Source organism: Budorcas taxicolor, chromosome 3 (assembly GCF_023091745.1).
Source record: "Budorcas taxicolor isolate Tak-1 chromosome 3, Takin1.1, whole genome shotgun sequence".
In the NCBI taxonomy this organism is placed as follows: Eukaryota; Metazoa; Chordata; class Mammalia; order Artiodactyla; family Bovidae; genus Budorcas; species Budorcas taxicolor.
This window is the reverse complement of record NC_068912.1, coordinates 46020055-46034709: the sequence shown is the minus strand read 5'-3', so window position 1 is coordinate 46034709 and position 14655 is coordinate 46020055. Positions and strand designations below refer to the sequence as shown.

General features: G+C 33.4%; 1 protein-coding gene across 1 annotated transcript in view; it reads right to left on the bottom strand.

Annotated features, from left to right (window-relative positions):
• Nucleotides 1-14655, bottom strand: part of DPYD (dihydropyrimidine dehydrogenase) — a 934615-nt gene that overhangs the window by 685473 nt on the left and 234487 nt on the right. Inside the window, exon 5 of the mRNA XM_052637354.1 lies at nucleotides 7385-7546. Coding sequence (XP_052493314.1) covers nucleotides 7385-7546 — 162 coding nt within the window. The remainder of the gene's footprint in view (nucleotides 1-7384; nucleotides 7547-14655) is intronic.

Below are 14655 nucleotides of genomic sequence, written 5' to 3'. Positions count from 1 at the left end.
TTTCTGTTTTTGCACTTACCCTCCTGCTTCTTACATCAAGTACACAATAGCTTCCACCCAGTATCACTCCTCTCCCTCTCCACCACTGCAGAAACCAAGTTTCTTATTGGAGGCCCAGAGCTCCAGTCTCCAGGTAATATTTACAGACAATATAGAAGCAAGTTACTGGGCCACTAGGCACACGCCTAAAACACTGAGACAGAGCCCTCTGCACCTTCATACCAGCCCAAGCCCTGTTCTTTTTTTTTTTTTTTTCAAACTTTCTCCCAGGGGTAGTTGAATCCAGTTCTCTACCATGCATAATGCTTTTGGTACCTACTACCCCATAGCAGTCAAACTCCCCAGCAGCCCCTGATGGTTTGCTTATGTAGAGACTAAGGCAGTGGTCCAAGTCCCCTATCTACTGTTGAATGTTTCCATACCAGGGCTTTCCTAGTGGCTAAATGGTAAAGAAACCACCTGCCAAAGCAGCAGATGCAGAGTCTATCCCTGAGTCAGGAAGATCTCCTGGAAAAGGAAATGGCAACCCACTACACAATTTTTGCCTGAGATAATCCCGTGGACGAAGGAGCCTGGAGGCCTACAGTCCACAGGGTTGCAAAAGAGTTGGACATGACTTAAGTGACTAACCAACAATAACAACAACATTTCTATACCATTTCTGGCCCCAAAAGGTATTTATCTACATTTTTATACTTCAGCTATTCATTTCCTTGTGTGCTTATCATGTGTCATTTATCATTACCACTTGGAGCAGATGGGTATTTAAATTTTAAGTCCCAGCATCATGGTTCATGCTGATACATTACTACTGCTTTATTCATCAAATATATTTATGAAAAACTACATATTTTAAGTTCTTAAGATTCAAATCAGTGAAAGTCCAGCCATCTACACAGTAAGGTGCCCCCAAGAGTATATATATTTGAATGTATAAAGAGCAAATTCAAAAACTTTAATAGCAAATAACCTTAAGAACCATGTGGTTTTGGTAAATTCAAATATTATTGCACCAAATCACTGAAACTTATTTTTTATGTGTTAAAATTCTAGATACTAATGTATAGCTTTAAGTCAAACTAAAATTTTGTGATAAAAATCATCTAGCAATCTGTCCAGTCATGCAGTCTTATTATCCGTCACTGCCAGCACTGAGGATATTTAATAGATTTTCAAAGATTTTTGGAAAACAATGTCAAATATTTAAATCTATCAAGACATTATTCCTCCAAATTAATCACTTCATTAAGACTGAAAGGGGAGACACAAATGAGGCCTGAACAAATTTTACTTGTGTTTGCATCTCCAAGAGCCACGCTCTTGATTTTATTGATATGAACTATTGATTTTATTAATGTTTAAAGTATATTCATGTACATCTTTATTTCTTTTAGAAACACTTTTTTTTCTTTTATGTGAACAGTACTCATAAACTATAACACTTTTAAGATAAGAGCAGTATTGAGAAATTTTATCACAGACGATATAAGTTTGGGACAATAAAGAAAGTGTGAGGTATCAATCTAATGACTATTACTAATCCATATTCCATTTATAGGTGAACTGCAAAAATATTAGCCATAAGTACCATTACCCACAAAAATTGTTATTTCCCATTATCATGATAACGTATCTTAACAGGCACATGAACTGGCAGATTTTACTGATCACTTTGCCAAACTGTGACATAAATGTGACTGACACATTCTCAAATTTACTTACAGACCAGTTATCACAAAATCAAGCTTAGGTTTTCCTAATGAACATAAAACTTAAGTCCTAATGAACTTAAAAGCTTAAACTTCAGGACTCTCAATTGCATAGGCCTCTTCCAAGGCCCTGCATTGATGTAGATAGTACTATTGTGTGTAATTCTTCAAAGAAGGGACTCAGAGTTTATCATCTCATACCCCACAAAACGTGAATACTGCCTGTATAATAATCCTTCAATGGCAAGGAAAAAAGAAAAAAACAAAAACAACAAAAGCTTTTTGGTAACATGTACAAGTAAAGAAAATTACTAAGCCATGTATATTCATCTTACACAACCTAGTTTAATAGTTGATTCTTGTATAACAGAAAATGATGTAGCGACCTCATTTTGACTTCCCTGGTGGCTCAGCAGTAAAGAATCCTCTGCAACATAGAAGAGCCTGGGTCCAACTGCTGGGTTGGGAAGAACTTTTGGAGAAGAAATGTCAACCCACTCTAGTATTCTTGCGTGGGAAATCCCATGGGCAGAGGATCCTGGAGAGCTATAATCAGTGGTGTCATGAAAGAGTCAGACATGACTACACGACGAACAACAGCAACAAGGCACAGTAACTGAGGTATTTGTGGTTGAGACAACAAGGTGTAACACTGGCAGCCTGCAGCCAGAAAATTCAAGTTTACTTTGACTTTGTAATAATGACCTAATATTAGGTGGGGCAAGTGAGGATTTGTGAAATAAAAGGAATTTGAGGCTTTTTACTCTATATCTGCCCTTTATTACATGTGAATTTGTGTGAGCCTCTTGTTACTCATACATATAATGAGTAACATTTATCTAGAGGGTTATTTTGAGTATCATCAAGTTCTAAGTACAGTACCTAACATTGTCCAGGGCTAAAGGAGTTTGTCTAATTAACCATCAGTTTAGAAGCATTTTGATCCTTCATTTCCTAAAGCCCCAAATGGGGAAAATATTAGCAAGTTTACATGTCTTAATGGTTATCAATATTTTTAAATGAGATATTACAAAAAAGCATTGAGGTGCTATGCAAGTATACAGTATTATGACTCTACATTTTCCCCCATCTGGTCCTGTTTTTTTGTACTAAGATCTACTCACCTCTGGAACCAACAAGGAATATTAATGGAGATTGGATTATTAGTCTACAGATGCTAATGTAAATGCATATGCCTTATCAAGTCACTACGGAATTTCAGGACATGTAGTATGTAGAAGCAGCCTACAACAATGCTTAATTCTAATCAATGCTCAATCAGTGTTTGTTTGATTAATTAAATCCTCACCTGCTGGGAGTGTAATACACTTGGTGTTCATATAAGCCAGTTTTCTTGGGATAGTGCTGGTTTGCTTCTGCTGCACTGCATCAACTGTTAACAGTGTTCTCATTCATTTTCCAGTCTTTTGCATGATTAACTTATAAAGCAACTGACATAAGACATAGAGTATACCTAATCTCACATTTCAGTTTATGTGCTTTTTTGCAATAATTGATTTTAATATGAGGACTACACCTAATTTTTTCTTCTTCTATACTTATCTATTTAATAGATGGGAAGATGCATCACAAAAACACAGTATTTGAAAAAAGACATAACATTCTATTATTTATTAGTGTACATGTGTCTCTATATCCTCCGCCAATATAACTGCGGACATCAGAAGTTTAAAGCTTCTAGCGACTCCATGTTCAAGTTGAAGATACCGTAGGAATATTTATCCTATTAAAATAATCACTAACTCAAGTAATCATGTTCCTTCTTCACTCACAATTCTTTAAACTATTGACTGCAGCATTTAACAAAACATGCTGATGTCATTCAAATAATTTTACTAGTTTACTTAATATAGCCTCTTAATGTAGCCTCGTAATATCTGATTGTTTGAATTATATCAGTGTATTTTTTATTATTTGACCAGTGCTTACTGTAAGCACTGGTCAATTTGATTTGAACTACACCTATTGAATAAAATATAGAAATAAATACAAATAGCAAATGATAGTGTATAAATAGCATATGATGATGGGAAAAAATAGGGTATTTCAAATGAGAGCTGACATAAAAGACCTGAAAAATACAGTTAAAGAAAAATCTAAAGAATACTCAGTTCTGTTCTTAAGTAAAAGTATAAAAAGTAAATTCAAAGTACAGTGCTAGGAGTATATGCCATGCAAAACAGTATGTTTAATGGGTATTAATATAATCCCATAGAACATTTACTGTGAAAAATAAGTACTGTTTTCCAATACCAATTTCATAATCTAATGTATTCCTAAAAATTCATAATTGAGGCAGCAACCTTAAGTACTAATCCTCTGAGCCTCATTCATTTTAAGATTTAAAGTCAAACTTTAGAACTTCGGAATTTTAATTTTTCTAAATTGTTCCTAAAACTCTTTAACATCAGTGGAAAGGAAGTGATTTGACATGCAGTTAATTCTCTACTTATAGTTATTTTTCAAACTTTGGGAAATTAGTAGAAAGATGCATTCTTCATTATCCTTTTGTAGCAATTCATTAGTTAAATTTGAGAGGCAATGAGAGTCTAGTTAGTTACTTAAATGTGATAAATATATGATTTCTTAAGAAGTCAACTAAATGATCAAAGACATGTCAAAATAAAAATTTCAAGTATTATATCTATGTAGAGAAATTTTAAGACCCTGATGAAATTGATAAGAAAATCCACAGCAAGCTATTATTTCCAATTATTTATTTGAAGCACTACTGTTACACATAACTGAACTAAGAAAAAACTGCCCCCTAGAGAGATCTAGAATCATTCTGTAGCCTGTCTGTCTCACATGTATGCAGAAGTGTATGAAGCAAAGTCACTACAGATGTGGGCACAGCATAGGATTGACAATACAGGACAAAACAAAAGTAGTTAAAGTAGCTGATCTCCTGATCCTCCTCATGCTATCCTTTATGTGGTTTATTCCTTTCCTACTACATACTACATACATTTCTGTTACATGTCCTAAATCATATGCCCATGTTTAAATGGAAAGGTATCATCTAAGGTATGGATTTAAATAATAAAGGTAGACTATGGAGTTGATATTTCAGAAATCACACATATATTATAGGAATATATACACATATAAACTATAGGAAAAACATTTTTGAAAAATACCATACTATTTTACTCTGCTCTCCTAACCTTTGCTTAATTTGGTTGAAAAATAGGTTTATAATTCTTTAAAAGTCAAAAATCAATCATTATTTTATCAAACAAACAAGTTATTTGCATCATGTTCAGCTTTTACTTAAGTACTCCTATCAATAGTTTAGTAGTTTGAAAGAGTAATGGTATTTGCATACTATTATTTATAACATTTAATATTTTTATTTTAGAATTATTTTTTAAAGTTATACTGTTTATAGTGGCAGTCAATTAATTCACTGCATTATGCTTATTATTTTCATTGAGTTAATTTAGTGTTAGTTTCAGGTTATGTGTGTGTATACGTGCTCAGTCATGTCCAACTCTTTTGGAACCCACCGACTGAAGCCCTCCAGGCTCCTCTGTCCATGGGATTTCCCAGACAAGAATTCTGGAATGGGTTGCCATTTCCTCCTCCAGGGAATCTTCCAGACCCAGGGATCAAACAAGCATCTCTTCCGTCTCCTGCATTGGCAGGCAGATTCTTTACCACTGCGTCATCTAGGAAGCCCTAGTTTCAGGATACAGCATAGTGATTCAGTATTTTTGCAGATTATACTCTACTTTAGGTTATTATAAAATAATAATTTCCTGTGCTATATAGTATATCCTTGTTGTTTATCTATTTTATACATAGTAGTTTGTACTGCTAATCCCATATCCCCAGTTTGTTACCCCCATTCCCTCTCCCTTTTGGTAACCACAAGTTTGTTTCCTGTATCTGTGAATCCATTACTGCTTACCTTCACAACGACTTTGACTGTTGGGTAAATTTAAGTAAACAACCCTTTAACAGAACTCTCTAAAATAAATTGCCCTAAGTGGTCAACTTAAAAAAATAAAAAAAGAAAAGCCTTCCTATGTAGTTCCACTAGGAGATTTTTATTTATAATTTGATAGATATATTTGAAGCCACAGTAATAAGAAGCATAAATGGAATGTAATAAGAAGATACATTCTTATCTAAATTCCATGAGTCTCTTAAAATGCATCTAATACCATCCTAATCTATGCTATGTCTGAAATAAGTAGACTTTGCTTTGGAAAGCAGTGGTACAACCTCATTAAAACAGAGTTCTCAGAGGAATGGTGTTTCCCTTTCTCTCCACTCTCCCCACCCACCTTCACTGTTTCCTTTCTCTCTTTTCCCCTTCTCCCCTCTTCCTCCCGCCCTCTCTAGTCCAAACCACAGACAAATAACATTATTTTAACTGATTTTGCTTTGAAATGCAGTGTTAGTTTATACAGATACTGTGTGACCTTTTACTTACTACATCCTTGCAAGCCTGCCCCGTTTTAATGAAGAAACAATGAGTCCCCAAAGAAAAATGTGGAAGAATTCAAGTGAATCTTCTCCATCAACTAGGGATTGTCTCAGGTTGTAAAGATCATACCTTGCACTGGTCAGGTAAACTAATGCAATTTTGAATTTGGTAGGAAAAGAAATTAAATCCAAGAATTTATTGCAACAACTCACAACCTCAAATTGTTTCTATTTTCTCACTCCCAGGAGCCCTTCCTTAGAATTAACCTGTCAGAAAGCAGGAAGGGAATAAAAACCTGATTTATTACTAAAAGCAAAGTAAGATTTAAGCTTGAGGGATATTATGAGAAGGGTCCTAAAAAGAAAGAATACGTTGTGTTTGAGTTGACAACATCAGACAGAGAAGTCATTAATTAAAAATCTAGTGCTGACAGGTTATTTAATTCGGTCTTCTAGCCAAACAGACCCCAAGGATTACAAAAATTCTACTGTATCCTCCATATAAGCTGATCATTTAAATGATACACAGGAATTGATCTGGTAGTTGACTCCAAAAAGGAGACCCCAGAGAGAATAAGATGTCTCAGAGCTTCAAAGTCATTTAAAAAGGATTCATTAAAAAAGAAAGACATGGCTCAAACTTATAAGAAAAATAGGGACAAAATGTTTTCATATTATTCCATTATAAATTTGCATACAATAAACACACCTGCTTTCAATCCATAGGTTCACAAAATATAATGTTAAAAAATATTATTCAGTTTGAGGGTTTTTGATAATTCTATAACCTCTATTTCTCAAAAAATATTACAGAAGAATGCTGATGTATTCTTTCAAGCTGTGATATTAAAGATGGTTTCATAAAGAAAAACCAGTTAAGATAGTTTGTTTCTTTTTTTTCCATAATGGGACCCCCCTAGCCACACTACAACGTAAAGTTTATGAATAAATTCTATTTTCAGATACTCCAATTTATATAACTTTCAGTGAAAGTATTTTAATAACCTTCTGGGATTACAATTAATTTGACATATGGTTTTAGAAATTTCATTTTTGAAGCCAAGTCATTGAATAAAAGCATCGTTTATGGCACAAAATACTTAAACTGTAGCTGTATATCACACTAAAAATGTTGGATATCAACAAAGCTTCAAGGATTAAAGTTATTTTAAGATTTTCATGCTTCAGGGATAGAAAAAACAATTGTACATCTTACATACCTCAGTAGCATATTGCTGCAATCCACCAATATTAATTGGTCCCTCTTCAGTGGCATACAAATTACATCCACCTACACAAAGATCAGAGGTGGGGCATACCATTCCACAGGTCAGACCAAGTGGGTTGTCAGAAAAAATCATCTTAGCAGCTCCATAATAGTTCTGCAAAAATAAAATGTTCTTATGTAACAATGCACCTCTTAACATTCAAATTATGATGGCTTTTTTCTATTAGATCAGTGTATAAGATGCAGAGGTTATAATAGTCTTTAGCATCAGAAGCTATCAAGTTAGCATAGTAAAATATACACGTATCCAATACATATATATTAATAATGAATAATGAAATTTGGTAAATTGAAATTTAAAATAAACCATCTAATTCTATCCTGCTACAAATATTTCTTTTCTGTTTTAACAAAAGTTAGTTAAGTAGATTGCTTGAACAGGCTTAAAATCTAAACCTTAAAAGTAAAGAAAAAAAATTATGCTCAGGTAATTCAGGATATACTCCATGTAACTATATTAAGGGTGGCCAGGGCTCTCTTTCCATTCAGTTCATCTGGTTTGTCCATGGATACTATGTATTGTGACATTCTTGGGTTGAGTATCATCCTTCAATAACAACCTATTAACCAAATATGCAGATGAAACTCATTATACAAGACTAGACTGTAAAGTTCATCCCTCATCACTCCCTTCCACACATTTGACTATTATAGACTAGTTTAGAATCTTCTGCATTTCATTAAGAATTTTTGGAATCCTACTTGTTCATAAATTATACAAATACATCATTTTTTACTGAATAGTGAACAATACATTGAACATTTCAGAAATATGTTTTCCTTTCATGAAAATTTAAAATTGAATCTGACTAGTATTCTTCAAAGCTGTTAAGTATTTTGTCAAAAAAAAAGGATAATTTTGAGAAACTGTAACAGTCAAAAGATCCCCATGGAGATGTAACATCTAAATTCAATCTGTTATTTTAGAGAGGATCCTGGATCAGAAAAACGACATGAAATAAAAACGAAGGAAATCTGAAGAAAATATAAACTTTAGTTAATAATAATAACATATTAGGCTTCCTTCATAGCTCAGTCGGTCAAGAATCTGCCTGCACTGCAGAAGACCTGGGTTCGACTCCTGGGTCGGGAAGATCCCCTAGAGAAAGAAATGTCAACCCATTCCAATATTCTTGCCTGGAAAATCCTATGGACAGAGGAGCTTGGCAGGCTACAGACCATGGGATCGAAAGAGTTGGACATGACTTAGCGACTAAACCACCACCAATAACACATTAATAATGTTTCATTAGTTGTAACAAATGTGCTATACAATGTTATATGTTAACAATAGGTGAAGCTGTAATAAAATTCTTTGTCCATTTTCACATATAAAAATACTCTAAAATACATTTTAAAAGAAGATAAGGAAAAATGTACTTAACAATATGAAACAGATGCATTTATTTCTTTCAGCTTTTATTTAAAGTACATTTGAAAGTCTTTGAAAACATACATTATTTCCACGACTAACTTCAATCATAAATACAAATTCCTAGATAAAATATTGAGGATAATAAAGAATAGCAATAATCTTTACTATTTATTGACTCTGTACTACATTTCTGACACTTTACCAGGTCTTTATCTAAGTTTTTAACATCAATCATCTTATATAATATATCTAGCACTCAAGAAAAAATTTCTAGGCATGAGAAAAAACAGAATTAAATCTTTGATAACCAGATAAAAAATAAATTAATGAAGCAGACCCACAGATGATGCGGAAAGTAATGCTAGCAGATAAAACCTTTAATTTAATTTTAATAAAAATTCAGGCAAAAAAGACACACAAAATACATGAAACAATAAAAATGCAATTGCAATATTATAATTACTTAAAAAAGAATCAAACTGATATTGAATAACTGAATGAAACATTTAAAAATGTAGGGCAAAACCAATACAGTATTGTAAAGTAAAATAAAGTAAAAAAAAAAAAAAGAACAGAGAAAAATAAATAAATAAATAAACAGTCAAGTGCAAAAAAAAAAGTGATAGCTAGCAAGAGAAAAAAAATTAAAAAAATTGCAACACACACACACACAAATAGATCTAAATGCATGATTTTAACAGCATCCATGGTGGATTAACAATATTTCTCTTATTCAGTGTCTACTTAGCAACCAACAGTCACATCTAACATATGTAAATGCCTCTTCAATACACATTTTCTGAATACCTAGTAGAAATGTGTTATGAGATTCAAGTTATAAATAAGGAAAGTGAAGTATAAAGGGTAAATAATTTGCCAAGGGATCATATAGTATATAAGTGGCAGAGTCAGAATCCAAAGCCATATTGTGGCTATATATTCTTAAGTACCAAGGTGTATTTTTATATGAAAGCCTACTGTTTATTACTCAATAGATTATAAAATTTAGTTATGATATTATTATTCAGTTATAGCACATACCACAATGTAAAAGAAACACAAAGCTCATTTCATTATAATTACGAAAGTAAACAGCAAGCCCATTAGATTATTCTTTATACTTCATCAGATGATTTTTGTTTATATAGTTTCTTTAGTTTTGATCCTTTCATCAGTCCATTTTAAAATTGTGAGGTATGTCTTTTACTCTTAATTCAAAAGATTACGATCTGCTTCTTTCTCTAAATTTGGTCACGTTTACCAATATCTTTGTGACGGTATGCTAGTATCACTAATAAGGACCAATAATAAAGCATTTAAGTGACAAAGTCTAATTTTCAAAAATTAACATTGGTCTCTCTTAAACATATAGAAAGAGCATATACAAAAAATAAGCCAAAGATATTATATCATACATTAATAAATAAAAACTCATTAAATAGCAAAGTTGATTAAAAAAGCATTTGAAGATGATTTGGTTTTAATGATGAATTCTATAAAATATTCAAATATGTATATCAATTCTTAACAAATACCTCCAAAGTACACATATCTAATTTAACCAAGAAATGCAAGATTGGTTTATTATGCCAAATACACTGTATCAATAGAATAAAGAATAAAAATCACACAATCATCTCAAAAGATGCAGAAAAGCATTTGACAAACTCCAACAAAACTTATGGTAAAAATTTACAACAAACCACAAACACAAATCAACTTATTCTCTGATAAAGAACCTCTATGTAAATCCAACAGCTAACATCTTATTTTATGCTGAAAACTGAATGCTTCCTCCCAAAGATCAGGAACAAAGGATGCATTTCTTATTAGCACAGTACAGAAAATCTTACCAGATAATTTGACAAGCAAGAGAAGTAAGTGCTATTCAGATTGCAAAGGAAGAAGTAAAATTATTTCCACTTCTGATGAATGCAAAATGCAAAATGCCAGGCTGGATGGAGCATAAGCTAGGATCAAGATTGCTGATATCAAGAGATATCAGTAACCTCAGATATACAGATAAAATCACCCTTATGGCAGAAAGTGAAGAGGAACTAAAGAGCCTCTTGATGAAAGTGAAAGAGGAGAGTGAAAAAGCTGCCTTAAAACTCAACATTCAAAAACAAAGATTATGGCACCTGGTCCCATCACTTCATGGTAATTAGATGGGGAAACAATGGAAACAATGACAGACTTTATTTTCTTGGGATCTAAAATCACTGCAGATGGTGACTGCAGCCATGAAATTAAAACACACTTGCTCCTTGGAAGAAGAGCTATGACCAACCTAGACAGTGTCTTAAGAAGCAGAAACATTACTTTGCCAACAAAGGTCTGTCTGGCCAAAGCTATGGTTTTTCCAGTAGCCATGTATGGATGTGAGTGTTGGACCATAAAGAAGGTTGAACACTGAAGAAGTGATGATTTTGAACTGTGGTGTTGGAGAAGACTCTTGAGAGTCCCTCGGACTGCAAGGAGATCAAACCAGTCAATCCTAACAGAAATCAATCCTAAATATTCATTAGAAGGATTGATGCTGAAGCTGAAGTTTCAATATTTTCACCACCTAATGCAATGCAAGGAACCGACTCATTAGAAAAGACCCTGATGCTGGGAAAGATTGAAGGCAGGAGAACAAGAGGATGACAGAGGACAAGATGGTTGGGTGGCATCACTGACTCAATGGACATGAGTTTGAGCAGGCTCTGGGAGATGGTGAAGGACAGCAAAGCCTGGCATGCTGTAGTCCATAAGGTCACAGAGAGTCAGACATGACTGAGCGAATCAACAACAACAAATGATAGAATAATATTTCACATAGAAAATCCTAATAAAGTTAATTTAAAAATTATTAGCACTGTTATCTTTAATTTTATGAATCAATTGGTGCCTTGGGATGCTTAGATTGAGCATTACTTTGAGGCGTGGATATGAAGGTGTTTCTATATGAAATTAGTTTGAATTGGTGGATTCAGAGAAGTAGATTGCTCTCCTCAATGTGGGTAGGTAACATACAATCCATTGAGGACCTGAATAGCATAAAAATGGTGGAGAAAGGATAAACTTGTCTCTTTGGTTGAGCTAGGATATTAACGATATTTACACTGATTTTATATGTATATCTATCTATCTATATATGATATATTCTGCTTCTCTGGAGAATACTAATAAGCTTCCTTGGTGTCCCAGATGGTAAAAGGCTGCCTAGAATGTGGGAGACATGGGTTTAATGCCTGGGTCAGGAAGATCCCCTGGAGAAAGGAATGGCAACCCACTCCAGTATTCTTGCCTAGAGAATTCCATGAACAGAGGAGTTCGGCAGGCTACAGTCCATGGGGTTGCAAAGAGTTGGACACAACTCAGCAACTAACACTTTTAACACACACACAAGAAACACAGCAACTGTAAATATATTACATAAATGCATAAAAATTAACTGGTATTTCTATATATTAGCAATTAACAAATCAAAAATAAAATCAAAAGAAAATGTTTATACTTAGAAGAGCATCAAAAATACTTAGAATTATATTAAGTAAAAAAGTGTAAAACATATATTCTGTAGACAACGAAACACTGATGAAAAAAACTAAGACTTAAAAATGGAAAATACATCCATGGTAATAAATTGGAAAGTTTCTTGTCAGGATAGTAATACACTCAAAGTAATCCCTCTAAATATCCTAGTTGGTTTGTACTTTGCTAAAATGATCATGCTGACCCTAAAATTCATGTGAATATCCAAGGGAATCAGAATAGCCAAAAGAACCTTGAAAAATAAGAACAGACTTAGAAGAATCACATTTTTCTGATTTCATAACTTATCACACAGCTATGGTAATCAAGATAAAGTCATAATGGCAAAATTATAAAAATATACCTCAATGGAATGAACTGAGAATCCAGTAAGACCTTTATATTTATGTTCAATTGATTTTTAAAAGGATTCCTAGAATTCCAGAGGTAAAGAACATTCTCTTCAACAAGTGATGCAGTAATAGCCAAATTTCACATACAAAGGAATGAAGCTGAATCTCCACCTCATACCATTGATAAAAGTTAATTAAAAATAGATCAAATAGGTCAATCCTAAAGGAAATCAGTCCTGAATATTCATTGGAAGGACTGATTCTGAAGCTGAAACACCAATACTTTGGCCACCTGATGGGAACTGACTCATTGGAAAAGACCCTGATGCTGGGAAATACTGAAGGCAGGAGGAGAAGGGGATGACAGAGGATGAGGTGGTTGGATGGCATCACTGACTCAATGGACATGAGTTTGAGCAGGATCCAGGAATTGGTGATGGAAAAGGAAGCCTGGTGTGCTGCAGTCAATGGGGTCGCAAAGAGTCAGACACGACCGAGCAACTGAACTGAACTAAACTGAAAAATAGGTCATAGATCTAAATTTTAGAGCTAAACCTATAAAACTCTTAGAAGACAACACACAAGTAAATCTTCATGACTAGATTATGCAATGGTTTTTATATAAGACAACAAAGCACAAGCAACAGCAAAAAAAGATAAACTGGATTTCATCAAAATTAAAAGAATACCATCAGAAAAGTTAAAGGACAACCCAGGAGGAAACCAGTTAAGAAATCTCCAACTTGACTATATAAAGAAAATCTACAACTCACTAATAAAAAAGTTTAAAAACTAATAAAATATAAATACCCAATTAAAGTGAGCAAAGTATTAGTATAAATAGTCTTTCAAAAATATACAAATGATCAACAAGCATAAGAAATGATGCTCAATATTATCAGAGAAATGCAAGTCAAAATGACAAAGACATATCATTTCTCACATACTTGGATGGCTATAATCAAGAAGACATACAGTAAAAGCTGTTGGCAAGGATATGAAGAAATTGGAACCCTCATCTACTACTGATGGGATTGGAAAATGATGTAGCTGCTTTGAAAATTAGTTTGGCAGCTCTTAAGTTTTAAGAGTGAAGTTACCATGAGATTCAGGAATTTCACTCTTTGGTGTGTACTCAAGAACATTCACAAAATTTATCTATGCAAAACTTTGTACACTAATGCTCATAGCAGTGTTATTTCTAAGGCTAAAACAAAATACAACTCAATTATCTATCAACTGATATAAGGCTAAAAAAACATATATCCATATAATCTATATTATTATGTTATTTGGCCATAAAAAGTAATGAAGTAATGATAAATCCTATAACATGGATGAACCTTAAAAATACTATGCTAAGTGAAAGAAGTTACTCACAAAGACTACATATTCTGTGTTTCTGTTTATAGAAAATATCTAGGAAAGGCAAAAATAAAGAGACAGAAGACAGATTGATAATGGTCTATGACTGGGACTCTGAGAAGAAATGGAAACAGCTGCTAATAGGTATATGATTTCATTTTGGGATGATAAAAATATGCTCAATTTGATTGCAGTAATGAGTGTTACTGCAAATATATTTGCTATCACTGAACTATGCACTGTATATTGGCAGATTGTATGGAAAATGAGTTATATCTCAAAAAAGCTGTTATATTTTTTAAAAGTATACATACAGGACTGGAAATTATATAGGCACTGTGGAAGGCAATAACAATAATTCTTGTAGAAAATTTAAAACTTTTAGCAAAGGGATATTTGAATAAGATTGCTAAATCAGATGCAAAACTGGACAATATCCTGTGGTTTAGTCTCTAAGTCATTTCCTACTCTTGCAACTCCATGGACTATAGCCTGCCAGGCTCCTCTGTCCATGGAATTTCCAAGGGAGTTGCCTTTTCCTTCTCCAGGGGATTTCCCTGACCCAGGGATCGAACCCGGGTCTCCTACATT